General features: G+C 41.7%; 2 protein-coding genes across 3 annotated transcripts; both read left to right on the top strand.

The window, feature by feature from the left end:
- Positions 1 to 697: 697 nt before the first annotated feature.
- Positions 698 to 9,513, top strand: pex12 (peroxisomal biogenesis factor 12). 2 transcript variants are annotated; one of them, XM_028455166.1, is made up of 4 exons: positions 698 to 824; positions 6,193 to 6,317; positions 6,380 to 6,900; positions 7,949 to 9,513. In XM_028455166.1, the coding sequence occupies exons 2-4, from the start codon at positions 6,195 to 6,197 to the stop codon at positions 8,340 to 8,342; spliced, it is 1,038 nt and encodes a 345-aa protein (XP_028310967.1). In that variant the 5' UTR covers positions 698 to 824; positions 6,193 to 6,194; the 3' UTR covers positions 8,343 to 9,513. The 2 variants fall into 2 exon arrangements, with proteins under 2 accessions (XP_028310967.1, XP_028310968.1); XM_028455167.1 differs by having other exon boundaries at positions 699 to 824; positions 6,190 to 6,317.
- Positions 9,514 to 16,639: 7,126 nt separating this feature from the next.
- On the top strand, positions 16,640 to 24,010 carry LOC114469028 (insulin-like growth factor-binding protein complex acid labile subunit). The gene is made up of 7 exons (XM_028456251.1): positions 16,640 to 16,771; positions 17,096 to 17,511; positions 17,583 to 17,728; positions 20,438 to 20,606; positions 23,335 to 23,497; positions 23,569 to 23,610; positions 23,682 to 24,010. Exons 2-7 carry the CDS (start codon positions 17,206 to 17,208, stop codon positions 23,900 to 23,902), a joined length of 1,047 nt encoding a protein of 348 aa, XP_028312052.1. The 5' UTR covers positions 16,640 to 16,771; positions 17,096 to 17,205; the 3' UTR covers positions 23,903 to 24,010.
- Positions 24,011 to 25,061: the final 1,051 nt, after the last annotated feature.

Genomic DNA, 25,061 nt, shown 5'->3' with positions numbered 1-25,061 from the left:
GTAAAATTACAGATTTTAGAAAGTACTCAAAAAAGTAGTACACAAAAAAGCTACTCAATTACAGTAACGAGAGTAAATGTAATTCGCTACTTTCCACCCCTGATTTTGAGACAAAATTTTGGTTTAAATGTATGATATTTTTAGCAATAAACTGTCCCATCTGAAAAAACAGACTGGGATATACAGTATTTAATATGTAGGCCTATATGTAATGTACCCTTTTTATCTCCCATATGCCAGATACCTGATAAATGTGTACCTCTTAATTATACAATAGTGTTGATCCTGGTTAATCAGATTATATACTAAATGATATGCATCTGATTATCATTATATAATTTAACATATTTTACCAGACATTGTTGGGTTGATTAAGAAAAACTGATAATACAGTTTTTACAGTAGAAAATTAGTTTTGTGAGGAAATAAACATTTTTCAGTTCAACACTGTTTATGAAAATACAATCGCCACGTTTTTGTTCTCACTTAAGCTATGATTTAAATAAAGAGCTGACTGAACCTACATGTTTCCTTATTTTACTTGTGTCCGACGTTTGTAAGTTAACTTATTTTGATTCACTCCACTGCACACATAAAAAGCACGACAGCAGCGCTTAGGACCCGCACAAGATGGCGCCGTGTGGTGACGTCAGATCCAATCAGCAGCAGCGCTCGATGAGGCGTCCGTGTGCGTCATGACGTTTCTTAACGCATCAAAACGTCACTGAGACGGAAGTGTCGATACTGCTTGTGGTAAACATGGGCTTCATGGACGGAGCCTCAGGAACCGTCAGGGACCGAGATTAATGTACTGACATCAAACGGTGAGCCATAACTATAAACTATAATATACACTACCGGTCAAAAGTTTTACAACACCCTTATTTCTCCAGTTAGTTATTGCAGTTCAAGTCGTGTAAGTCCAATGAATAGCTTGAAATGGTACAAAGGTAAGAACTGAACAGCCAAAGGTAAAAAAAAAAAAGGTTTGGTTAACCAAAACTGAAAATTAATGTACGTTCCAGAATCATACCTGTCAAGTTTTGGATTTTAAAATAAGGGAAATTTTCGGGCGCACACTATGAGCCGTCCCACCCACCCAGCCAAGCTCCAGTATCCCTTATATTTTAAGATAAGTGTACAAGAAATCTAAAATATCCACTTGTCAAGCACTTACTAAATACAGTTATGTGATTATAATCTGGTAGGTCGACCTTTATTAACATTAAAATGCTGTGAACTTTCCTACTAGGGCTGGTGATATGGACCAAAACTCATATCTCAATATATTTTCTCAAAATGGTGAAATATGATATAAATCTAGATAATTTTATCAAATAAAGTCTGACCAGAAAAACAATTGTGGGTTAAATTTGCTGATGCTAAATGCTACACAGACTCATTTATTAATAAACAGCTGATCAATATGTGACACTCATTAATCATCTAACTGAGCTTTACATGTTGTTCTGAGAAGTAAAAGCAGCGACTCCTAAAACTAATATTTTAATACATAGTAAGCTATAATATATACATTAATATATGAAATATTATAGTTTTCTATATCGCCAAAATAGAAAACTCGATACATCTTGAATCTCGATATATCGCCCAGCAATAATTACTAAATTATAAAATAGCCTAAATAAAAACAGAAATGTGTATATGAAGTGCATGTGTTTATTTAATATACTTACAGTTTATATACAAGTCAACACGTTGCATATTTACTGTTAATTTCACATTGCTTGTCTTTAAGTTAAAGATTATCATTTTATTTTCATTACATATTTTATTTTAATTTCTCATCCTCACTCATGTGGTTCTCTGGTATTCACTAATGACTTATTAAACACATTTATTACAGACTTTACATTATTTAACACTTTTTAAAGCAGTGTATATTTGTGGAGCTTGTGATTGGCTGATTTTTCATGGTGACTTACGTGTTCCTTCCCCCGTGGGAGACGTTAAAATCTCAGTTATTAATCTAACAGAACGTGTAACTGTCACATCCTGATGGTCTTTAGGAAGATAAACTGTCTGTCAGATTTCACAACGTATTTAAACGAGTTCTTTGTTTTTTTTGCCCGAACGTCTTCATTCATCATCTCTGTTCTGAGTTGTTTCCGGGTTTGGTGCCGCTGTCTGCACTAATCTCGCGAGAACTGCCACCAAGCCAGGCCATTTCAGGTGGAAGTTCTTGCGAGGCTAGTGATGGCGTTCAGTTTTAATTATTACTACAGTAAAATACGGGACATTTACGGGAAAATACTAATACGGGAAGATGGCGGGAAAGGGGGTTAAAATACGGGAGTTTCCCGGCCAAAGCGGGATACTTGACAGGTATGTCTAGAATAAGCCTTTTCACACTCTAGGAAATCTCGCTCTTGTTCAGTTCTCGCGCGAGTTCAAATGTCAAGTGGGATAAACTCTCCTTGGCTGACAATGAGTCTGACTGAGATTTAGATTATTTTAGGCCGTGGCTACAGGTACGTTAAACGTATCCGTAGACTGCCACCTTTTCGCGGTGACATCATCATCCGGGACATTTGCCTTATCAACGCCCTTTGCCATTTTAAGAGGGGCTTACATTTGCCTGGCAATCGCTATTTACGCTATTTACCACGGACAACACGAAGGTTTTGCTCAATGTTGTACAAATATTTCAGCAGATTGGAGGCAAAGGCCAAGCACTGATATGAAGGGAAGTTATATCATAGAAAAACGACCCGACAACATGGCCTGATCTCCAATGGCCTGATATTTATGAGTAGCTCATTAACAGCCCTGGTGTCTACACAATGGAGAAGATGAGAACTTACTAAAGCTTGGATGCATATATTTTCTTTAAGGTAGGCTTATGAATGTGTCTATATAGGCCTGTGTCATCATGATAAATAGCTCGTTACGTGGTTATGTGGCTATGCCAGTCCATCTCATTATTGATATCAGGGCGCTTTGCTCGGCCCGTGAGCCTTTGAAGTGGATATGACTTTTTCTTAGGCTTAGCTCCCAGAGTATTCCAGGGAGGACTCGCACCTGTTGGTTTATCAACGGGAACAGGATCCTTCTTAGGTCCGATAGCTTTGTTAGCACGGGCTGGTAGTGAATTAGCTTTATCCACTCTGCTGTTTTGAAACAGCGGCACAGTCGTATCATTATCATATCCACAGTGTCCATTAACCTCAATGTTTACTTGTATTCCTCGTACTGTAGTCTCCAGTTCAGTAATCTTTTGGAGAAGACTGCTGTATTCTGTTGTGGACAGAGCCATTCTTCTGCTAGTTAGCTTGCTACTTAGCTTTCCTGTTGAGCCAGCAAATAAAAAAGGAGTAGATGATAGTAAATGATAGTTTGTTGTTGACGTATCATAACCTTTCTCAGAAGCAAAAGTTCATGTTTAGTAAATAAATTCCTCTGTGAGCTCCGCTCTGCTCTTTTGCTGCTGTCAGCTCAGCTGCCGGAAGTACAGTACAGGTGATGTAGAGAGGGAACGAATTAAGACAGGCTTGACGCACAAGTATCCACTGTTAAATGAATCCTTTTTCTGCACAAGAACATGGATTATCCTTATAAGGTAGGGTTAGGGTTGTGTAAATAGATCCACTGCTGTCTCTGGCGCCGCGGGCACACTGCGCACCTGTGTTTGACGTGCATTTGTTTCCACGTGTGCTGATCTGATGTTAACATTAACAGTTTATTAATAAAAGCAGGTTTACCACTAAAACCAATGTAAATACGTCATTTGTATGAGGAAAAAATAGGTTTTAATTGTGGGTTTCAGGTCAGGCTCTGATATAAATACCTCATGTCTGTCGGACCTGTAGGTTTCACTTTTGCTTTGTCAGGTTCTGGTCAAAGTTTGAGTAAGGTTCATATATGGTCTGTGTTTAAAAGCAAATCAGCACCACAAAACACCAAAACTAAATATATGTCTCTCTTTTTCTTTCTCCTCTGCACCTAAACATTCATTCTCCATTTTTTTCTTTTTCTTTTGTCGACTAATTGCTATGTGTGCCATAGTCTTGGTGGACCAACCATTTCCTTGGTTGGCTACAGCCCTAGCAATTTCATGCACTTCCAGAGAGGAGGAGACTGGGAGGGATTTACGGTTTGAATTCAGCCATGTCCCTCTGTCATGGTTCAAGATTCAAGTAGTGCAGCTTTAACTTCACTGTGCATGTGAAACTCTATTTCTGGTCAAGCGCTGCTGCGCTCCGTGAAAACATGATCAGTTTCACCTGCTCAGAGTGTTTGAGAAACATCTCAGGGCTACAGAAGATCTGTGGAGCATCATATGGAGCAGAGATTTTAGTCTCTCAGCAACCACAACTCTGGAACTCGCTCCTTCCTGATTTTAGAAGCACTGGCTGTGTTGTAAATGTCATCCTAACGTACTTCTCATAGTAAGTCTGATGTAAAAATGAGTAGACAGTATGAAAAGACTGAGTAAGTTAGAAATACCAGGATGTCCAGTATACTATGTGGGGACATATGACTAGTGTGCACGGTGGACACACTAGTCATAGCAATGATTTATATATCAATCAATCAATCAATCAATCTTTATTTGTATAGCGCCAAATCATAACCAATGGTATCTCAAGGCACTTTACAGTAGAGCAGTCTTAAGGACGGACTCTTCATTTTATGGATACACACATATGCATATATACGTATATACACATACATATGTATCCCACACCCAACATGAATTCATCATGGCGGCAAGGAAAACCTTCTGTTAAGCAGCAGGAACCTTGTGTGGATCCCATTCCTATGATGAACAGCCATCCACGTTATGCTGTGTTGGGTGTGTGCAGAGGAAAGCTCTTTTTTCCAATGAGACTCAAAGCACGTACGAAAACCGTTATTCATTCACACCAGTCATACCAGTGGTGGTAAGCTACAATGTAGCCACAGCAGCCCTGGAGCATACTGACTGAAGCGTGGCTGCCATTTCACGCCCTCTGACCACCACCAACATTCATCCACAATTCATACCCATTCATACGAGGCAATGTGGGTAAAGTGCCTTGCCCAAGGACACAACAACAATGACTTGGATAGAGCGGGATTTGAGCCCCCAACCCTTTGGTTATTGGAGGACCCATTCTACCACTGATCCACAGTGGCTCAACCGCCCCGTGGTGCTTTGCGAGCAGAATGTAATGGTCCTGGGACCGGCGTCAAGCTAAAAATCAAACTTCCACTTTTCAAAATAAAAGCATCTCTTCTTGTCTTCCATTAGTTTCTAAACACCTTTGTAAATAGGGCTCTTGTTTTGAAGTTAACTGGAAGGTTTGTCATTAGCACAATTTCTGAAATAACGGAATTAAATGTGTTTACGTGAGTTTTATGGATCAAATGAGCACATGTTTATAATCTACTTGGTCACTTTCCCACTTCAAATGTTTTCAGAACTTTCAAAGGTGGAGATATTTAGCTTCAGTGTGCTTCAGGGAAAGCTCATTCTAGTTTATATACTCATTGAGGTTGTAGTTTATAGTACGGAGTGACATTTCAAACAAAGCCATTGACTCTTTACCTCTCCACATCAAAACTAAAAGCCCACCTGTTCCAAGCTGCATGCATACTTATCAATTTTTCATTCTTTTCATTTTGTGCTTTTGTTTACTAATTTTACTTACTTTAATGTGTAATTTTATAACATTTTCATCACTCTGTAAAGTGTCCTTTGAGTTAATTAATTACTTCAGCCGTCCGCACACACGGACACACAGGCTTCATCGGCTGACTGTAAATCAGTCCATCAAATATAAATCTATATTTTTCTATATCTTTCCTAAAGGATGTCATCAGCAAATTATAGGATTGTATTTATCATTAATCATCTTTTTTATAAACTCAGCTGTCAGATCTGCACCAACCAGGATCTTCTATCAATGGGCAGGTTGTTTTCTTAGAGATCTTGAATGGTCAGGAGGCGGGGCTTTATGACTCGCTAAGACCAAGCCAGAGCAAAACCTGCTCACGAGCAGGTTAGTTGTTCAGCATTAATTGCCATAGTGATTAAGCTCCAGCGAGCTTTGTAGTCCAGCACTTTTAAAGGGAACTTTGTTGTGACAGTGTTTAGGTTTGAAAAGGGGTGTAAGTCGTTAACCAATAGATTTTTTAAATGTTTGACAATGACAATGTGTTAATTCTGTGCCTTTACCATGACAGCAGCTATGGCAGAGGCAGGGGTTCACCTCACGTCTACCTCTGCCAACGAGCGGCCGTCCATCTTTGAGCTTCTGGCTCAGGAGTCTTTGATGGAGACCATCAGACCTGCATTGAGACACACTGTCAAGGTGAGCCCTGTTGTTACAGTGTGTGAGACATGACTGTAACGTTGCTTCCTCTTCATCTTCAGGTCCTGGCAGAGTCTAATCCTGCTCGTTTAGGCTTCTTGTTGCAACATTTTGATGAGCTGTACCTGCTGCTGGACCTTCTCCTACAGAACTACTACTTGTCCCATTGCAGTGCCTCCTTCTCTGAGAACTTTTACGGGTTGAAGAGAGTCTCGAACAGCCACACACTTTCTCTGGGGCTGCCCAGAAACACCCGCCTCTGCTCCCTGCTGCTCCTGTGCCTGGGGTCTTACCTGCGAGCCAAGCTGGAGAGCACACTGGCACGGCAGAGGGATGAAGAAGATTTCTCCATCCGCCTGGCTCAGACCAGGAGCCAACGGCTGTACCGAGCTGCTTTGGCAGCGTATCCCTATGTCAGCTCAGCCTGGCAGTTGTGGGTCTTCTGCCAGCAGCTGCTCTTTGTCTTTGGAGTCGCTAGAACCCACAATCCTTTGCTGTGGCTGGCCAGAGTTCATCTGGCTCGACTGAATGACAAAGACATGGCGCGGAGAGGGAGCAAGAGTGTCCAACCAGCTGCTGGAAGGTTGGTTTCTGTCAGTTTTCAGTTACTTTAGATTAGTGGTTTTCCACTGAATTTTGCTTTAGAACCCATTACCACCCCTCGATGATACACCACAAGGAAAATACATTTACAAACTTAGTAAAAATAATATAGGAATAGAAAATAGGGAAAACCAGAAGGAATTAAATTGTATTTTCTCTGACGCGTCTGACAGCCTTTAACTCATTCAGTGCCAGCCATTTTCAGATTTTCTACCTCATTGCCAACTGTTTTTGAGCATTTTGACTGATTTTAAAGACCCACAGAATATTTTCTACTATGACAATCTGAAATCTGACACCAGATGCTGAAAGATTGAAGCCTCTACTTTCTTTGTTTCTGGCTTGTTTCGTTCTTTTGTAATCAGCCGTTGAATAGAGCAAGTTTTACACAAATCTTCAGTTTCAGAGCAAAAAGCTGAGAAAAAAGCCTTTTTCTGGGTCAGAGTTGAATGGATTTCTTACTGTATTTTGGCGTTCCTCCAAGGTTCTCTCCCGACACGTAACCTACTCCTCCTCCCGGACATGCAGAGTGTCACTGCGTTCCCCGTTTTTTTATGGTTTTATCTCACCATCGCCACATTATCCATGAGTTCCACACATGCCCTGGTCGAGTATGCGCTGCTGGGAACGTCAACTCTCGTATGTAGTGCCATTTTCTGTCTCGTAAACACCTTTCCTCCTCTCCCTCTGAGCTCTGCTAAGCACGGATGATCTCTCATCCAAAGGTGCACTGCTACCTCCTACATGTCACCTATTATTTTGCTATCTGGCTCACAGGCTGGAGGTATTTTCACTAGCACTCCCTAAGGAAGGGTAAGAAACACCTTATTATAGGGAGGATATAAAAGAGAGAGCAGTGTTACACCTAGGTGTTACACCTAACAGTGTTAGTGCAGCGCACAGGAGGAGGCGGAGCACTGACTAAATCCTGGAAGTTAGTGAGATAAGAGCTCATCTAGCTTCGTAACATAGGCCCTTGAGGTCTAACTCTGAGTTGGTGATTAGTTTTGTTTTTGTGTTCTCTGCAGTCTTCTTCAGAGGGGGTTGTGGCTGATGTCCCAGGCAGCAAGAGGTGCCGCTGTCTCCATCTCCACCTCCTTGTCTCTGAGTGTCTTCTTTCTACAGTTCTTGGATTGGTTTTATTCTTCAGAAAACCAGAACACTGTCAAATCTCTCACCTCACAGCTGGTTCCTGCTCCACTGCTCCACCTTCAGCAGAGGGACCCTGATGTGGTCGCTGACACCAATAGCTGCCCACTGTGCAAGCAGCTCTGCACTAACGCCACAGCGCTTTCCACCTCCGGCTACGTCTTCTGCTATCGCTGCATCTACGCCTATGTAAAAGTTCACCGACGCTGCCCTGCCACAGGATACCCAACAGAACCTCGCCACCTTATCAAGATTTACTCACCCGAGAGCTAAGGGTTTCACTGCAGTATGTTTTAGATTTAGTCAACACTATTTGCTGATTAAAAAATGGATTGTATTAAAAGAGCATTTGGATATTAATCAACGGTTTGAAACTTGGTGTTTCCGCTGTAGTTACAGCCGTATCTATTATTTTAAAGCCACAGCAGCAACTCAGAATAACATATAATGTAGTAACTTAAAGCTGCAGTATGGAATTGTTTAATTTCGTACATCCAAACGTTTGAGCATATTGTAACTCAGTGTTCTGAGAGGACTCTGGACCTCTGCTCCTTCCTTTGTCTTTGTATTCAAGCTTTAGAAACCCAGGAGCCAATCAAAGATATTTCTAAAAACCGAGTGCTCTATGAGCTGTTTTGGATGTTATTATTGGCTGCTCGACTGAAGATGTGCCTTCACGTCCAATCAGTAGTGCAGGTACAATGGCAGGCATTTCAACAGGGAAAGTAAGGCACAGTTTACACGAGGGAGGGGCTTATGGAACTACCCGCCTTGTTGAGGACAGTAACTAGAGAGTGAGCTTTCATGTCAATCTTAAAACATCGGAAAACTCTCCAATAACAAGATAGTTGCTAGTTGTCACATCTGAGAAGAAAAGTTGGTAAAAGGAGATCTACAGTTGTATGTAAAGATTCCATTCTTGTCTCAAAATTCTACATACTGCAGCTTTAAATGTAATAAAAGCTCACAATGTAATACAATCATGAGCTCATAATGTAACAATGGCTTCCTGTAAGAGAAGTGTTGCATTATCACCTTTTATCTTTGACCATTCCTGCAGGGTGGAAGAGCATACTTTAACCTCTGTGATTGTCTCTCTGTATATATGAGCACAATAACACTCTGTGCATTATTACTTTACAGGCAGAGGTCTGAATGATTGTTTGTACATACAGTATGTATACAGAAATCCTCTGTGTGATTTACTGATCACTGCTAGTTAGACAGATATCTTTTATTTCCCCCCCCCTCCACGGGGCTAGTGCATGAGATCTCACAGTTGAAGCTCAGTAGAAGTGCTCAGCATTATATACATAGATTCCATTCAATTTATATAGTGCAAATTACAACAATAGTCATCTCAAAGTGCTATCAAATTATAAAATTCTTAAGAAAAACATTTTCTCCACACTTGTTTGAACACTGCGCATGCGCACACATCAGTAGCTCTGCAATTGGTTTAAAAGTCTGGAGAAAATGTAAGAAGCCATATGATTGGCTGAAAGCAAACACACCTGATTGGCTGATGAATCTGTCAATCAGTTTTATCATCCAATGGTGACGTTCGTTGACCCGCGACGTCAGGGCAGTCTCAAAATTCACCACACACATTTCTCTCACAAATACACAGATGTTTCACAGCACAGAAGCAGTTTGTAAATGCACATTCAGCAATTTGCATTATCTGTGGGTTTATATTACATGTGTGCCTCAAAATAATATTTAAAGTAGATCGTGTGCATTTCAGAATTTATATTACAAGTTTGCACACAATAAATATTTGCGAAACAGATCGCGTGCATTTGTGAATTTGAAATATAACTGTGAAACAAAGCATGTACATTCGTGAAAAACCCTGCAAGATTTCATTCATTATGATACTGTTCTGATTCCATATATAAACATCCTTTACCTGTGCACAATGTAGCTGAGAACACCTGAAACATGCACTGCACAATACGCACGGGAAAAGGACTAAAACCAAAGGGCCACTGGTGAACTTATAATGACTGGACTGTTAAAATATGAACTCATCATTGTATAATTTATTTGCTGAGTTAATGAAGTTGTTTATATGAGAAGAGGAATATAGTTTAAAATTTGCTTAAAACATTGTTTATACATTTAAGGGCTAAAATAAGTTAGTATTTAAAATATAGAGTGAAAATATTTAATTTATGTATGAAAATAGTATAATGTTTCTGCTGAAAAATTGTTAAATTAAAATTGAAATTTTAATATCGATAGTTGATATAAACATAAGGAAAATGGTTTCAGGTTATAAAGTAGTAGTAGTTTACTTCCTGCATTCATTTAATAAAAAATAAAAGTTTAAAATATACTTTAACCAAATTAAATGTACTGACCTGAAATTATGTTTATTTGTATTTACCTTGTTTGATGAAAAATGAACTTATTTGCATCGTGTTTTATGTTCAAAGGTTTTTCACCTTTCTTGTCACTGGAAAGAATAAAAGTAAGAACTGAGAATGGTGAAGTTCTTTCTTTTTCAAGTGTGGGAATCCATGATGTTATAAACACACTTGACACAATCATTATGTTTAGCATATTAACTCTCAAACGTCTAAGCTTAATGTGATTCCCTCTTTTTTTCATGGTAACAATGGTAACTTTAGGTTACTTTTGTAACCCTGGTTCTATGAGTAATATGAGTGAGATGTTTCACTATGGGATGTCGCCTCTGCTACATTTCTCAAAATACCTATTTCACTTTGCCAATCCTGATTGGCCGGTGAAGTGCATCAGTTTGATGGGAGAATCTCCCACCTCCTATAACAGATGCGCGTCATTCTTCGTAAACAAACTACTCTCCTCGTTCGAGAAAGAAGGGCAGTCTGGTGAGACATCTCACTCATATTACTCATAGAACCAGGGTTACGAAAGTAACCTATAGTTCTATGTCATAATATTTTGTGAGATGTCTCACTATGGGATATGGAAACTCCCATAGTGCAGACATGCGTACCGAGCATCGCCAGCCCAGGGGGCAGGAATCTGCTTACATCAGAACAGTAAGACAGCAAGCCAGCAAAAAAACAGCTTTAATGGAGGCAAACTTCAGGTCCGTCTCACCCATCAGTTCAAACAGGGGTCCCTTAAGACCCTCCAGAACCACCTCCAGATCCCACGGTGGAACCACCAATCTAGACACGGCGAGGAGTCCTCACCAGGACATGATGTCCCCTGAGAAACGGAATGAAGTGGATCAGCTTGAGAAACACGGCTGACAGTTCCAAGTAATTTATGTGAGAGCGCTGGCGGGCCGCATTCCAGCGGCACCTCACAGTTCTGCCCTCATGAAACCCTAGCCTGACACGCCGGCGTAGGTGGAGATCACCTTCCTGTCTGTGCCTGCGCCCAAGGGCACACCATCATCAGGAAGCCGGGAGCCCACCAGTGACCCAGTTGTGCGCTTCACTCTGGCGTAACCAGAGCCAGTACCATACCCCCCGGAGCAAGCATGCACTGCTTGTCCTGGGGGACAGAGTGACCACGGGAGGAGCGCCGTCTCCAACCGGAAGGGGGCCAAAGCCTCCCTTCTAGTGGAGATAACGGTCCCGTTATCACCTTGCTTATTGTGGCAGACAACGCTTTCACACAGTGGGTTCCCTCAATGAGCACATCACTGTTTTTGATGTGTGTGGGTGCGTGCTTGTGGACCTGCAGGAGGGGGCAACAGCCACCCGTTCTGTGGAACCTGTTTGTATTTCCCGGTCATCAGAGGGCCGAGCTTTGGCAGAGGGGAGACCAGGGCGTAGAAGTGCGCGTGAAAGCGGAACAGTTGGAGCTGGCGAACGGGGAACAGTCAGCTTCAGCTTTGGGGTGAGAGAAGAAAGAGGTCAGGCCATTTTTTTCTTTCTCGTTGCCTGCGTGCACTGGGACTGCTGCACCAGTGCAGCTGGGGCCGTCGACTTTCCGGGCCAGGCAGGCGGGCCTCTCTGAAGTTGCGGAGGTGGCGCGGAGGCACTCGATGCCTTGAACAGCGAACCCTGGGGAGGGAGCTCCGGAGCCATTCTCCGACGCACAAGCGGAGACGTGAGCGGAGGCTTCCTAGGGAGGCATAGGCGCAGAGCCTCATCCTCCCTTTTCTACATTTCACAGTGCCGCTGCATGGAAGACAGGGCGGAGCCAAATATTCCTTCAGGAAAGATGGGAGCATAAAGGATGTTGCATCTCTCAGCATCCGTCAGCTTTGCAAGGTCGAGCCAGCGAGCGCGCTCCTGCATCACCATATAGCCCATGATACTCGCCATAGTCTGTAGTGAGCAGGTTTGGGTACGGAGCCACACATCCATCACTGTGGACATCCCCTCCATTATCGGTGGGTCCTGGGACAAAGCAAGACATTCATGGCACTGATCAAGAGGGCTGCGGCCGTATAAGTCCTGTGGGACAAATCTGATAGGAGACGGTCCGGTTTCAACGGCAGCATGTGTCTACATGGAGACAAAGCAAACTGGCATGGGAGCAGGTGCGTCATGACGAGCGGTTCCACCTGTGGCATCCTGAGCAGTCCACGGGCCTCCATGGCCTCGCAGTCGAGGTTGGAGTAGCCTGCAACCAGGGCTTTCTTTGTGAACGGGCAGGCCTGCCAAGGACGACCCACTTCCTTGAGCAGCTCAGAGAAAAAGGGAAGAGTTTGTCTCTGAGCTCCTCTGGAGAGAGAAAGCTTCTTCCCCTCGTAGCGGGACCTGGTGAGGCAGCGAACGAGGCAGACAGTCCATCTCAGGTCGGAGTGAAGAACACTTTGTCCCCTTTGTCCACTCTGGAAAGGAATGGGTTGGAGGAGTCCACATCATATTCTTTACAGAGATATCTGTTAGGTGAACAGCAGCAGTTTCCATTGGAACTGTCTTCACTGCATCCTCCGCGGCCGGGCCGTGTGTGGAGGAAGAGGGGCCTTGCTTGGGCCTCAGAAGCCGTGCCAGTCTCCTGTGGAGGCACCGGGCGCTGAACGCGGCACAGTGCTGACAGGAGGCCGGGGATTTGATCACCGTTTGGGCGTGCTCAACGTCCAGGCATCCGGAGCAGGCCTCGTGTCTGTCCTTGTTGGATATTTTTCCACCACATGGACAAAGACGAGCCATGATGCATCCCTTTCCCTTGGTTGGAGAGGCCTCGTCTTTCATCGCTGCTTGATGCAGGCGAGAGAGCAGGTGGATTAGCTTGTGCTACCACGTGGCGGCTAGCACAGTCGCTAGCAGGGGTGCAGGCCAACATGCTCCGGGTGTTCAAGGCGTCAGGGACAACGTTGCCTCTGAAAAGCAGCTGGGTCGCTGGAATCCCGTGGCTCATATACCATTGTATAGGAGCTGGGGCTGGGCTGAACACCGTGGCGTGGGCCCAGGAGGAAGACCAGCATGCGCAAGAGCCCGGAGGGCATCGAGGGCCTTGGTCTGGGACGGCAGCAAAAGTGAGCTGGGGTCCGTGAGCTCTGGTCTTGCGGCACAGAGCTAGTAGTGAGAGGCCACTGAAGGCCAACATGCACGCTGGAGGGAGCAAACAACTTTATGCCTTGTGGCAGCGAATGTATGTGCTACCTTGTGTGGTCTAAAGCAAAGCGTCAGCCCTGCCAGCGGTTGTCAGCAGGAAAATAGAAAATCCCACCTGCGAACAGTTAAACTGGTCAGAGCTAAAAAATGCGGGGTTGCTGAGAGGAGAATAGGTTTAAGAATGACACGCACCTGTTCGCCTCCTCCTTTTATAGGACGTGGGAGGTTCTCAGCCAATCAGGATTGGCAAAGTGAAAAAGGTATTCTGAGAAATGTAGCAGAGGTGACATCCCATAGTGAGACATCTCTCAAAATATTATTAAAAAGAACCATAATACGCATCAGGTGCACGCCTCTGCTGACGCCCATGGTGACAGGTGGCACACCAGCAGCTGTACCATTAGTCATCACATTTGGTTCCAACAACTTCAAAGTGGACGGTACCAACAAAAGGAGCGCTGACTGTAAAGTCTGCAGTACACCAATCAAATCCAGTTTACAGTGATCATATAACAAACAACTCATCAGTACAATGAATTCATGTTTCATTGTATGTTTCATTGTTGGGGAACACAGTGGTGTTGTGGTTAGCACATCCCCCTCACAGCAAGAAGAGCCTGGGTTCAAAGCCCTAGGGTTGACACTTGCGTCTTTTCTGTGTGGAGTTTGCATTTGTGGGTTTTCCATGTATGCTCGATGGACTGGTGCCCTGTCCAAGGTATACCCCTGCCCAGCGCCAAATGAGGGCTGGAGATAAGCACAAGCAGACCCCTGCCACCCTGAAAAAAGAAACAAGCACGTCAGAAAACGGATGGATAGTTGATTCGTTTTTTAATTTCAAGTTTTTTGTGAAAGTCACGATTTCTTAGGCTGCAATCTGTCATTTTGTGTGTGACGTCGACTGCTAGTGGACATTGTTCTGTGTCTATAAACAATAAGCCTTTTCACACTCGCACTCTGGTTCAGTTCTCTCGTATGAGGTCAAAGGTCAAGAGGGATAAACTTGCCATAGCTGATGGTGTAAACAGCGGGTCTGACAGAGATTGACATTATTTTTTCCCCATTGGAGCATTGATTCTTTGAAAAAACATTTGTAGAAAAGTGGTATCGGTCTACAAGGTAGAAATGCTGAGTTAGCTGCTAATGCTACTAAAGCTAATGATGCTAAAGCTAATGATACACACAAGCTAAAAATTCAGGTTTTTCCTGTCTTTTCAACAGTGATCAATCAGCTGATCAGTGCTGTTTCACTCATCGGGCTGTCCATCTTGTGCACTTCCTTCAAATTTGTAAAATAATAGCTTAATAAAAATAATCATGGACCTGGTTTGTGAATGGTGTACCTCGTTAATTTACCTTTTCAAAGTGAGAACTCGTACTGTCCTTTTCACACTTGGAAATCTCGCTTTACCATCAATATTGATAATACATTTTATTTATAAGTGCTTTTCAAAAACTCAAAAACACTTTACAGTTGTTAAAACAACTACAAAAAAAAAATAAAAACTACCAACAATAAAGGTAAATAGAGAAAATACAGGAGTAGAAAAACAGAGTCTGTTGCTTTGATACAGTTTCTAACATTGGTTTTACTAAAGTGCTCAGATATGAGCATCATTCCCTGGTACAGTCCTAATCTGCCCGCTGGAGACCCAGGTAGTCTGTGTTTTCATTCACCAGGGGTCACCTGTGTGGAAGCGAGAGAACTGCCCTAGCTTCCATACTGCTGCTGAGCTGCTCCATCGGTTTTTAAAAGTGCTCGGATCAGCTGAAAGTGACATCAGCAGAAAACCCTGATCCCTCCTCCAGTCTGAATATGTGTAATATTATTAATATGAACACTATTAAAACACTAATGGTCTCTGGAATAACATAACAAACACTGTTAGGTTGGAAATATCAACAGTGAACAAGCTTGTTTATGTTTATATTCCTCTGACCTTTGACCCTCCAGGTTGCACATGTAGAGTTCCAGAGTGTGAAAAGGCTTATAACAACATGGTCAGCAACATGGACACTTGAGCAAGTGCAAAGAAACATGGGTATTGAGTAATGTATTGAGCCAATGAAATTTGTTTCTATTATATTTTATTACATATTTTAATAAAACTATATAACCTACAGGTGTATAACTGCATTACACATCATTGCTTTATTCTGTTATCATTCTAGTGGTTTTTGAGGCTTAAAATAAAACAGCCTTAAACACAGAGGGTCCTTTCGGAGGGCAGTTTCCATACAGTATATATATATATATATATATATATATATATATATATATATATATATATTAAAAGTCTAGCTGGTAAAAGAAAAATGAACATGACTGGATGATAGACGGATCATTGATGGATGAGCAAAAACCAAGGAGATGATTGTGGACTCCAGCAGGCAGAAACCTCATCATCTACCGGTTCAAATTGAGGGGGAGGGCATTGAGATGGTCCCCACATATAAATATCTGGGTGTCCACCTGGACCACAAACTGGACTGGTCAGTGCGTGCTAATGCTAATGCTAATGCTAATGCAGCCTACAGGAAGGGACAGAAACAGTTCCTAAGTGAGTGTCAGTAATGGAGAACTGGTGGACAGTAGGATGATGAGCTTAATGAAGTCCATCCTCGGTAACAATCACTCCCTACACAGACACGGTGGTTGCACAGAAAAGCAGCCACAGTGACAGAATCCTGTCCATGCGCAGCAGGACTGAGAGATTCAGGAGCTCTTTTATCCCGGCTACCATAAGACTGTATAATGTCTCCTGCTAATGAGCATTTTTATTACAATCTTTTTTAGGAACTTTTTAACCTTTTATTTATGTATTTATGAGAATGTGTGTGGAATGTATGGCACACTGTATGCTACTGGGCACTTAAATTTCCCATTCTGGGGATGAATAAAGTATCTATGTATCTATCTATCTATATGGATGGATGGATGGATGGATGATGGCCATCCGTCTGCTCTTCAGTGTGTAAACAAACACTTATATAACATTGCAGCCACAGGAACCCGATGGAGTACGTCAGGAGACATTTGGTGATGGAGAGGATTAAAGGATTACTACTGACACAAATGACATGTTTCTCAACCTCCATCATCACTGTCACTCTGTTCTGCTCCATGTGCGCCTGGCTCTAATGGATCAACTGTTGGCAGTGAGTTTGGGTTCTTCATCTGCAGAACAGGTCAGCATAATATCTGGGTTGCTGGAATGTAACTTTTTTATCATATGTTTAGTCATATTTAATTAATTCTAGTATATTTTAAATGTAAAAATAAGTTTTGCCCTTTTTGGATTTTCAGAGAAGTATGTACTTTTGTATATATATTGTGTGTGTGTATGTACAGTATATACATATAGATATATACACACACACACACATTTTTGCCAATTCTGCCAGGGTATGTAAACACATGTATTCTTAATGAGGGATAAAAACTGATTTAAAGTGTATTGTATTGTATGTTTCGCACAAAAACCATACTGTACTCTGCCTCTCTGTACTCAGTCATGATGGTGTGGATTGCAAAGCTTGGGGAAGATGAACTGAACCACCAAACGTTGCTCTTGGAGCCCACCTCTAAAGAACTGATCCTATTCTGATAGTATTTGGGAAGTATGAGTCTCTTTTCTTTGACTTTTCTCTTCCTTCTTCTTGCCACTCACTCAGCCAAACCTCCTTTTCCCTGTGCCGAGTGTTCTCCCTCGTGTCCACATCGCTGTGTTTGTTACGAGAACGCCGACCTGGTGGACTGTCGAAGTGGCGGCTTCCACCGCGTCCCCAGAGGTCTTCCACACGGCTCATGGCTACTGGAGCTTGGAGGAAATAACCTGAGCGTAGTGGGCACACATGCTTTCACTGGGCTGCGGTCCCTACGTGTGATGGTGCTGACCGACAGTCAGGTGGAGGAAATCCAACCGCAGGTAAAAACTACCGACAATGTTCAGAAGAAATTCTCGTAGCAGTTAGGATCTGATGTTCTTTCACTCCTAAGGCTTTTTTCTCTCTGAGCTTCTTGGAGAAGTTGGACCTGAGTTGGAATCAGCTAACAATTCTTCCTGTGGAGTTCTCAACCAGTCTATCTGCTCTGAAAGAACTCCGACTGGAGCACAACTTCTTACACTACATCTCTGATTACAGGTATCTCCATTGTATTGGTCCATTTTAAACTAAGTCACATTGGTCAACAGTACTTGTTATGTAGCAGCTAAATGTGAAAGTATGACAGATGAGCTATAGAGAATTCAAAATCTTAAAAACATAGGACAAAGTAAACCAAGAAAAGTAGCTACAAGTCAAAACCAAAAGTAAAGAGAGGAGAAAGCAAACAAAATTGAACAACTTCTTCCTTTTGACATTGTCTATCAACTCAAATTTCATTTAAATCCATTTAGAACCTTCTGAGATATTCTGTTAACAAACATCCACATTAATAGACAAACATTCGCTCTTTGGAGAAGGTAATGAACAAATGAATTACCTGTAGCAGCAGCATCTGTGTTATTTTTTTTACCTGTCTTGCCTGACTATATAGTAGCCTATAGTGCCATTTGTTTTCCCTACATTTAATGTATCGTCTTCCTTCCTCTGACGTTTGCGGGCTTAGCAGCCTCGTAAATGAGTTTCTGGAGATTTTAATCAGTGTGAATTATAAAGGTATTCACTCCAATCCTTATATATCTCAGGGGTCACCAACATGGTGCTCAGGGGCACCAGGTAGCCCGCATGGACCGTGTGAGGTGCCCTCAGGCCAGTTCTGATTTAGAGGTCCAGTATTCTGCTATTTTTCACCATCTCCATTTGTTCTAACAACCCCAACAACATAGTATTTGAGGTTTATTTTCTCAAACCCGCCTGTTTTCTGGAGTTTTAGCGTCTGAAAAGTCAATTTCATGACGCTTCTAGAAACAGGCTGTTTTGGGGCCTTCGTGCATATGAATGAGTGGACATGTCTATAAACGCAGACTCTACACCACAGCTTTATTTTGATAGTAATTTTCTTTTGCTATCCACACACTCTTGTTATTTTTCCATCCATCCATTTTCTTCCACTTATCTGTTGCCGGGTCGTGGGGGCAGCATTCTTAGCAGGGAGGCCCGCACTTCCCTCTCCCCAGCCACTTCTTCCAACACTTCCGGGGGGATCCCAAGGCATTCCCAGACCAGCTCAGAGACATAGTCCTTCCACCCTGTCCTGGGTCTTCCTTGATGTCATCTTAATTAGGTGCCCAAACCACCTCATCTGGCTATTCTCAATCTCAAAGGGAAAGCCCAGCCACCCTATGGGTGAAACTCATCTCATCTGCTTGTACCGATCTTGTTCTTTTGGTCATGACCCAAAGTTCATGATCAAAGGTGAGGCTAGGAACGTAGATCCACCGGTAAATCAAGTTTACTTACATCACATGGCGATAAAAATCCACCTGTCCCATTTGGAGCTGACTTTATACAAAATGTGGAATAACAAGGGAGGGAGGAAACATGTATATCACTGTAGCAAAACCATTAGAAAGGGATTCTTCATAATACTGCCCTTTAATTAAAATCTGAGTTACTTGCCAAGCTTCAAACCCACACAGATAAAGTAAGTTAGTAAACTTTATTTATATAGCGCTTTTCACAGATACAGTCACAAAGTGCTTCACAGCAATAAAACAAATAAGAAAACATAATTAAAAAAAAAGAAGAAACATAACAAATAGACAGTCAATGGCAGCGTCAGTTGGTTGGACTAGAATTATTTTATATCTATAAGACGAAGGAGGAATTTATATACATTAATGTATATGAATGACCACCAGCAGTAGACCATAGTAAAACACTAGTTAGGGATTTTTTATGCATTTCAAAGGAATCATACATAAACATAGATTTCTCAGAAACTCCAGATATCAGCTTTAAGGAACTCAGTTTGTGGACCTTGGAGGTCTTAAATGAACAGTACAACTGGAGATCATCAGCAAATAGATGATAGGATACATCACTGAACTGCTGGATTATTTGATAGAGAGGAAGAACATACAGCAAAAAGAGGAGAGGTCCCAACACAGAGCCTTGGGGCACACCACACAGCAGATTCCCAGACTCGGACATTATATGGTTGACGGACACACTGAAAGTTCTACCGCTCACGTATGAGGAGAAGCATTTAAACACTGGACCCGACAATCCAATCAGGTCTCGTAACCTGTTTATCAGAATCTGGTGGTCTACTATGTCAAAGGCTGAGGAGAGGTCTAATAGCACAAACTCCGAGCACCTCCCTAAGTCTGCAGACATCAGGGTGTCACTGGACACTTTCAAAAGTGCAGTCTCTGTAGAGTGGGATTTACGGAACCCTGATTGAAACGTATCATAGATGTTATGTGACTCCAGAAATTATGAAAGTTGCAATGAAACCACTTTTTCCAAAAAAACGCAAAGTGGATCTTAGATAATGCTTAAATTGTGCAAGTACAAACAAGTTACATGTTTTACGATTATTTAAGTTTTTAGTGACTGGTAAAATAGGAACATCATGAATTCCTGTGAAATGCAATGAAAATTAAACATGTGCATAAATAAGAAGAAACTTAAAGTGAAAACGTAGTATTTAACAAGTGCTTTTTAAACGGGTAGCCCTTCGTTAGACTGTTAACTAGCTTTGAAGTATCTCGCTGTTTCAGAAAGGGTTGGGGTCCCCTGAGATATATAATAACTGCCACCTTCACCCTCCTGTGGACTGTTAATCGCACGCTGACTGACGACTGCGCAGTATGTTTTATTTAGTTATAATACATTTCATTTTTGTCAGGCCATCTTAATGAGCAAGACTTTGCTTGCATGTAGAATTGAAAAGTTTTCTTCCAGCTTTGAGCATCTGGACAACCTGGAAAAGTTGGATCTCAGCTACAACCACCTGACTGTAATTGGTCCCGGGGTGTTCAGGGGTCACTCCAGGCTTAGACAGCTCTACTTACACAACAATAGGCTGATTGTGGTGCAACAGGGGAGCCTCGATATGCTGCCTGCACTGGAGGTAAACACATGACATTATAGTTCCTCTATGCCATGATGAGAAGTGATTGAAGTGATTACTTATAAAGTTACATCTGTTTCAACTATAAGTCCATTGTGATGACCATTCTTTTAGTTGGTGAGGATACATAATACAAGAACTGTCAATTGTGTGCATTGGTGTAATCAGTGACGTGCCGTCAGGGTAGGCAGTGCCTACCTATGGGTGAATTGATGTTTTGATTATTTGTTTTAATTATAATTAAATTATAAATTATTTATTTTTCCATTTCCAATAGCCTACAGTACCTATAAGTCCGCATTTGGTGCGTTTCATAGCCCAAATTACTAAACAGCGCTATTTCCTGGAACAGCTGCACAGTCTCATTCCGCTGTAAGGCAGAGGAAGGCCACGCCTCCTCCCAAAGGCACGTTGCTCCTCTGCCTCCGTTCCCATTGCATGTTTTTACGCGTTTGTGCATGCGCAGTCAGGTCCCCAACATGGCAACCATTTACGTGCAAAGGCAGCGTAGAGAGCTGCCTTTGGACGTAACCGCGCTATGCTAAATGCTATACGTAAGTTCACAGTACATTAGTGAATTGATGCCATGTGACCGCTGCTGCTACGTTCTCTAGCTAGTTGGCGAGATAACACTACAGACAGGATGACAGCGCTAGAGATGATAGAGAAACTTTTTTTTGAGGAAAAACAACAGCTTTTAAAAGATGGGAGACCAACACCTGAGTTACCAGACCTTCAGCAAAGGTAAAGTCAGAAAATGTTTCATACATTTCACAGTGAATGGAACAAAAGGAAGGATTGGTTTTGTGGATGCTCCTCACTGAAGCTGTTCCAAGTTGTTGTTATTTTCTCTGTGTTTCTGTGTTTCCAACACATGCGCTGTCGTTTCATGAGATATTTCTTGTTGGGAGAGTATAGAGGCTATGTTGAATAATTGTTTATGTTTCTTTAATGGTGTTTTACGATGTTCATTTTGTTAGATGGCTAAATGCTTGTTCATGTGGATCTTGTTGGGTTTTTTCTTATTATGAATTTTATATTTTGATAAGCGCATTGAGATGACTGTTGGAAATTGCTTTATACAATTAAAATTGATTTGAATTGAATTCACACTTGCCAGCAGAAACATATGAAATTGTCATTGGTGGTCTCAATTTGCAACATGCCTACCCAACCCTAGTGGTCACGGCACGTCACTGGGTGTAATGTACAGAGTTGTGATATGAACAATGTGGAAAGTAGCATTTAAAATGTATTTGATGCAGTTCTGAATCTGAGAGGATATAAATTCTATATGATGGCAGATTTAAACTGCTCTAGACAAACATCAGAAAAGAATATGTAGAGTAAACCAAAATGTCTAACATGTTATTTTTGGGTTTTTTTTTTTTTTTTTGGAAGTGCTCCTACTTGGTGCCAGTTATGAAATCAGTGACCCTTTGTATATATCTGAGCCCATTTTAATGAGTATGGAACTGTATCAGCGATGGTAAAAAAAAAAAAAAAAGTAGACTCATAATAATAATTGTGCCCATCCATGCTTTTTTACAGCCCCCCTAAAGACAGAGGTCTGGTGACGGGTAAAACCAGATGTATGGTCACCCTACCGAAATAAAGCCTGCATTACTTTGTTCAGTAATACAGGCCTAACGGCGATATTTAATTTGTGAACGTAGTGAATTTTGTATATTATTTCTGGAAGTTTTTGGCATTAAAATGCTTTTAATCACTATTTTACCACCGACATGTAGTTCTGCATGGGTGCCATCGTTGTGTCAGACAATGAATTTTAGAGTAAGTCCAACTTCCTGCTTACATAACAGATGACGTTAGTGGTAGTAAATAAACGGGTGGCATCTTGAAATGGGGGAAAATTACTTGTCCATGTCCTGTATGTCAGATGACAAAACTAGCTTTATTTAAATACTGGAGTGATTTATATCTCTGTATTGTAGATGTATATATATAAGGCCAAGTTGTCTGAATGTCCATACAAAGTCCCAACCAACACATGGATGAACAATCCCAAATTTTTACAATCACCTCATAAATGTGTATATAACACTGGTCAAAAGCTTCTCCCTGGGCTGGTTATTGGAAGAACAGCACCTGAGGGTGGGCCTTGATTAAAATTAATGATTACATGTAACTCTTCAGATACTGTTCTGGCCTCATGGAACCTTTCCACTATCCAGTTAGTTGAACACCACCACACAAGAAGTCAGGCGTCAGACGTCAGGACGAGTTGGACTCTATTTTTATATGGCTGGTGTGAAACTGTAATAAACAGATACAGTAAAAGTACATCAGTACACAAATTATGCAGCAATTATGAATTCAAGCTTAATATAACTCAGACTGTCTCCTTACATCGTAATGAATCAAAATAATGCACTGAAAGATAAGACTTGTAAATAGTTCCTTAAAACATTGATGAACTACTTAAATGTTCCATTTCTAACATGTAATATTCATCTAAACATTGTTTTTACTGCAATACTCACAGAGAATGCCTTTATGAACACAAACACAGCTACAGAACACAACATCTTTCCATCTCCACGATCTGGATCACATTACATCACCATCTCTGCAGCATAGTTAGGACACAATTCCTGTTTCTCTTAAAGAGGCAGCACACATAACAAGACTAATGACAGAGCCAGAACAAATACCAACATCATTACATTGATCCACAGTCTAATCAGCTCTATGTCTTTGTATCCAGGTACTCCAGCTAAGCCACAACAACATTTCTCACATAGACCCAGAGGCTTTGGCTCCACTCTACAGCCTAGCACTTCTGGCTCTGGATGGAAACAACTTGCATCACTTAAAGTTTAAGACCTTCAACAGCCTTCATACAACAGCAACACACATTCAGCTCTCAGGTTGTAAAACTTTTCATAGAAGAATCCTTCCATCTGGTCTGTTACAATCATCTTTCTTATTTGTCTTCCAGGAAATCCCTGGAGCTGTGACTGTGACCTGCACCGTGTCTTCAGTAAGATCTTATACATCCGTCACCTCCACGTTGATGACTACCACAATGTGACATGTCAGTGTCCTCCACAGCTCAGTGGGGCATCTCTGGCCTGGGTAGACAGCCAGCTTTGCATTGCAGAAACTGCTACAGTACTGGTCATTACCATGACTGTAGTGGTCACAGTGGTGGCGGCACTAGTGATGGCGGAGAGAAACAGGAAGAGAAACAGTGGAAGGAACTGGGACACAGAGTCTCAGACACAGACTCAAAGCTCTCCATCCTGAAAAGCAGACAAGACAAGAGTCATTAAGTATATAAATTGATCATCTTTTGAAAACACAAATATGAATTAAGTTTGTTTTTTTCTTTCTCTGAATAATGATCTTTTCCACAGTAGGTATTCCCAAAGAAACAAGTGAGAAGAAGCTGAAATAATACCATTATTGTGGTCAACCCTAATCAGACTGTTAGTTGATTAAATTCTCAGCAGTACATCAGTGTGCATTCATATAGATTAAAAAGTATCAGAAACAGGTCCATGGTGCAATTTTATGGAGACTGGTTTCAGCACCTGTCTTTCTGCTTTTTTTTAATGTTTGTTATGAATCTATTATTTTCACTTTCAGTTGAATAAATAAAATTTTAGTTAATGTGTAAAACTTAATTCATTTGGAATAAGACGTCATATAGAAATGAAAAGGTGTGGCCATCAGTAGGCTACCTCTACCTCCTGTAGTGGGCAGGTTTTACCATGAACAAAATCCCCTGTCACTGCTTTGCATGTACACCTTTAAATTGAGAGGGTAATGCATATTGTAACATCCCTGCAGTGTGTTATAGTTGTAGTGTTGTTGTTCTAATGTTAATGTTGATGTTCTGATCATTGTGTGTTCTTTGAATGCATCTTTGGGGAGAGCTGGGATGTGAGTGGCGGGAGTTGATGAGGGGGCGGGTCAGAGAGGAGGGGATGCCTGTGTAAGGGCAAAATTGGTTAATTATGTTTACAAATACATTTATTCATATATTTACTCATAGACCTTATTATTTTTAAGGCTTTAAGTTGAGACTTTTCATTTCTGCTGTCTCATGTGTTCTGCTCTCTTCTCGAGGTCAGTCACATGCTTCCCAAAACACATCTTATCCCTCAAGCTAGACACAAAGGCACCCTTTTGGTGAGAGACACACACATACTCACATAGTCACATATACACATCCAATACACATCCATTTACACACATTCACATCACACACACACACACTCACATAGTCACACATACACATCCAATACACATCCATTTACACGCACACGCACACACACACACACACACGTCTGACTATCACCCCCGATACCGAAAGCGCTATCTCCGAACAAACAGAACAAACTGTTGTTTCTTTCTTATCTGTCGGGGGGTAGGACGGTTAAACGGTGTAGAAATGCGTGTGTGAAGAACTTTTTAGTCAGTCTTGCT

Source organism: Gouania willdenowi, chromosome 8, assembly GCF_900634775.1.
Source record: "Gouania willdenowi chromosome 8, fGouWil2.1, whole genome shotgun sequence".
Lineage (NCBI taxonomy): Eukaryota > Metazoa > Chordata > Actinopteri > Blenniiformes > Gobiesocidae > Gouania > Gouania willdenowi.
This window is presented reverse-complemented; position numbering and strand designations above follow the sequence as displayed.

What these genes read in the sequence shown, in the direction of transcription:
- pex12 (XM_028455166.1), top strand. Translation starts at nt 6,195, where the DNA reads ATGGCAGAGGCAGGGGTTCACCTCACGTCTACCTCTGCCAACGAGCGG. An exon ending in CATTGAGACACACTGTCAAG is followed by an intron (nt 6,318 to 6,379) that starts GTGAGCCCTGTT and finishes CTTCATCTTCAG; the next exon opens with GTCCTGGCAGAGTCTAATCC. An exon ending in GTCCAACCAGCTGCTGGAAG is followed by an intron (nt 6,901 to 7,948) that starts GTTGGTTTCTGT and finishes TGTTCTCTGCAG; the next exon opens with TCTTCTTCAGAGGGGGTTGT.
- LOC114469028 (XM_028456251.1), top strand. Translation starts at nt 17,206, where the DNA reads ATGAGTCTCTTTTCTTTGACTTTTCTCTTCCTTCTTCTTGCCACTCAC. An exon ending in TGGAGGAAATCCAACCGCAG is followed by an intron (nt 17,512 to 17,582) that starts GTAAAAACTACC and finishes TTCACTCCTAAG; the next exon opens with GCTTTTTTCTCTCTGAGCTT. An exon ending in ATATGCTGCCTGCACTGGAG is followed by an intron (nt 20,607 to 23,334) that starts GTAAACACATGA and finishes CTTTGTATCCAG; the next exon opens with GTACTCCAGCTAAGCCACAA.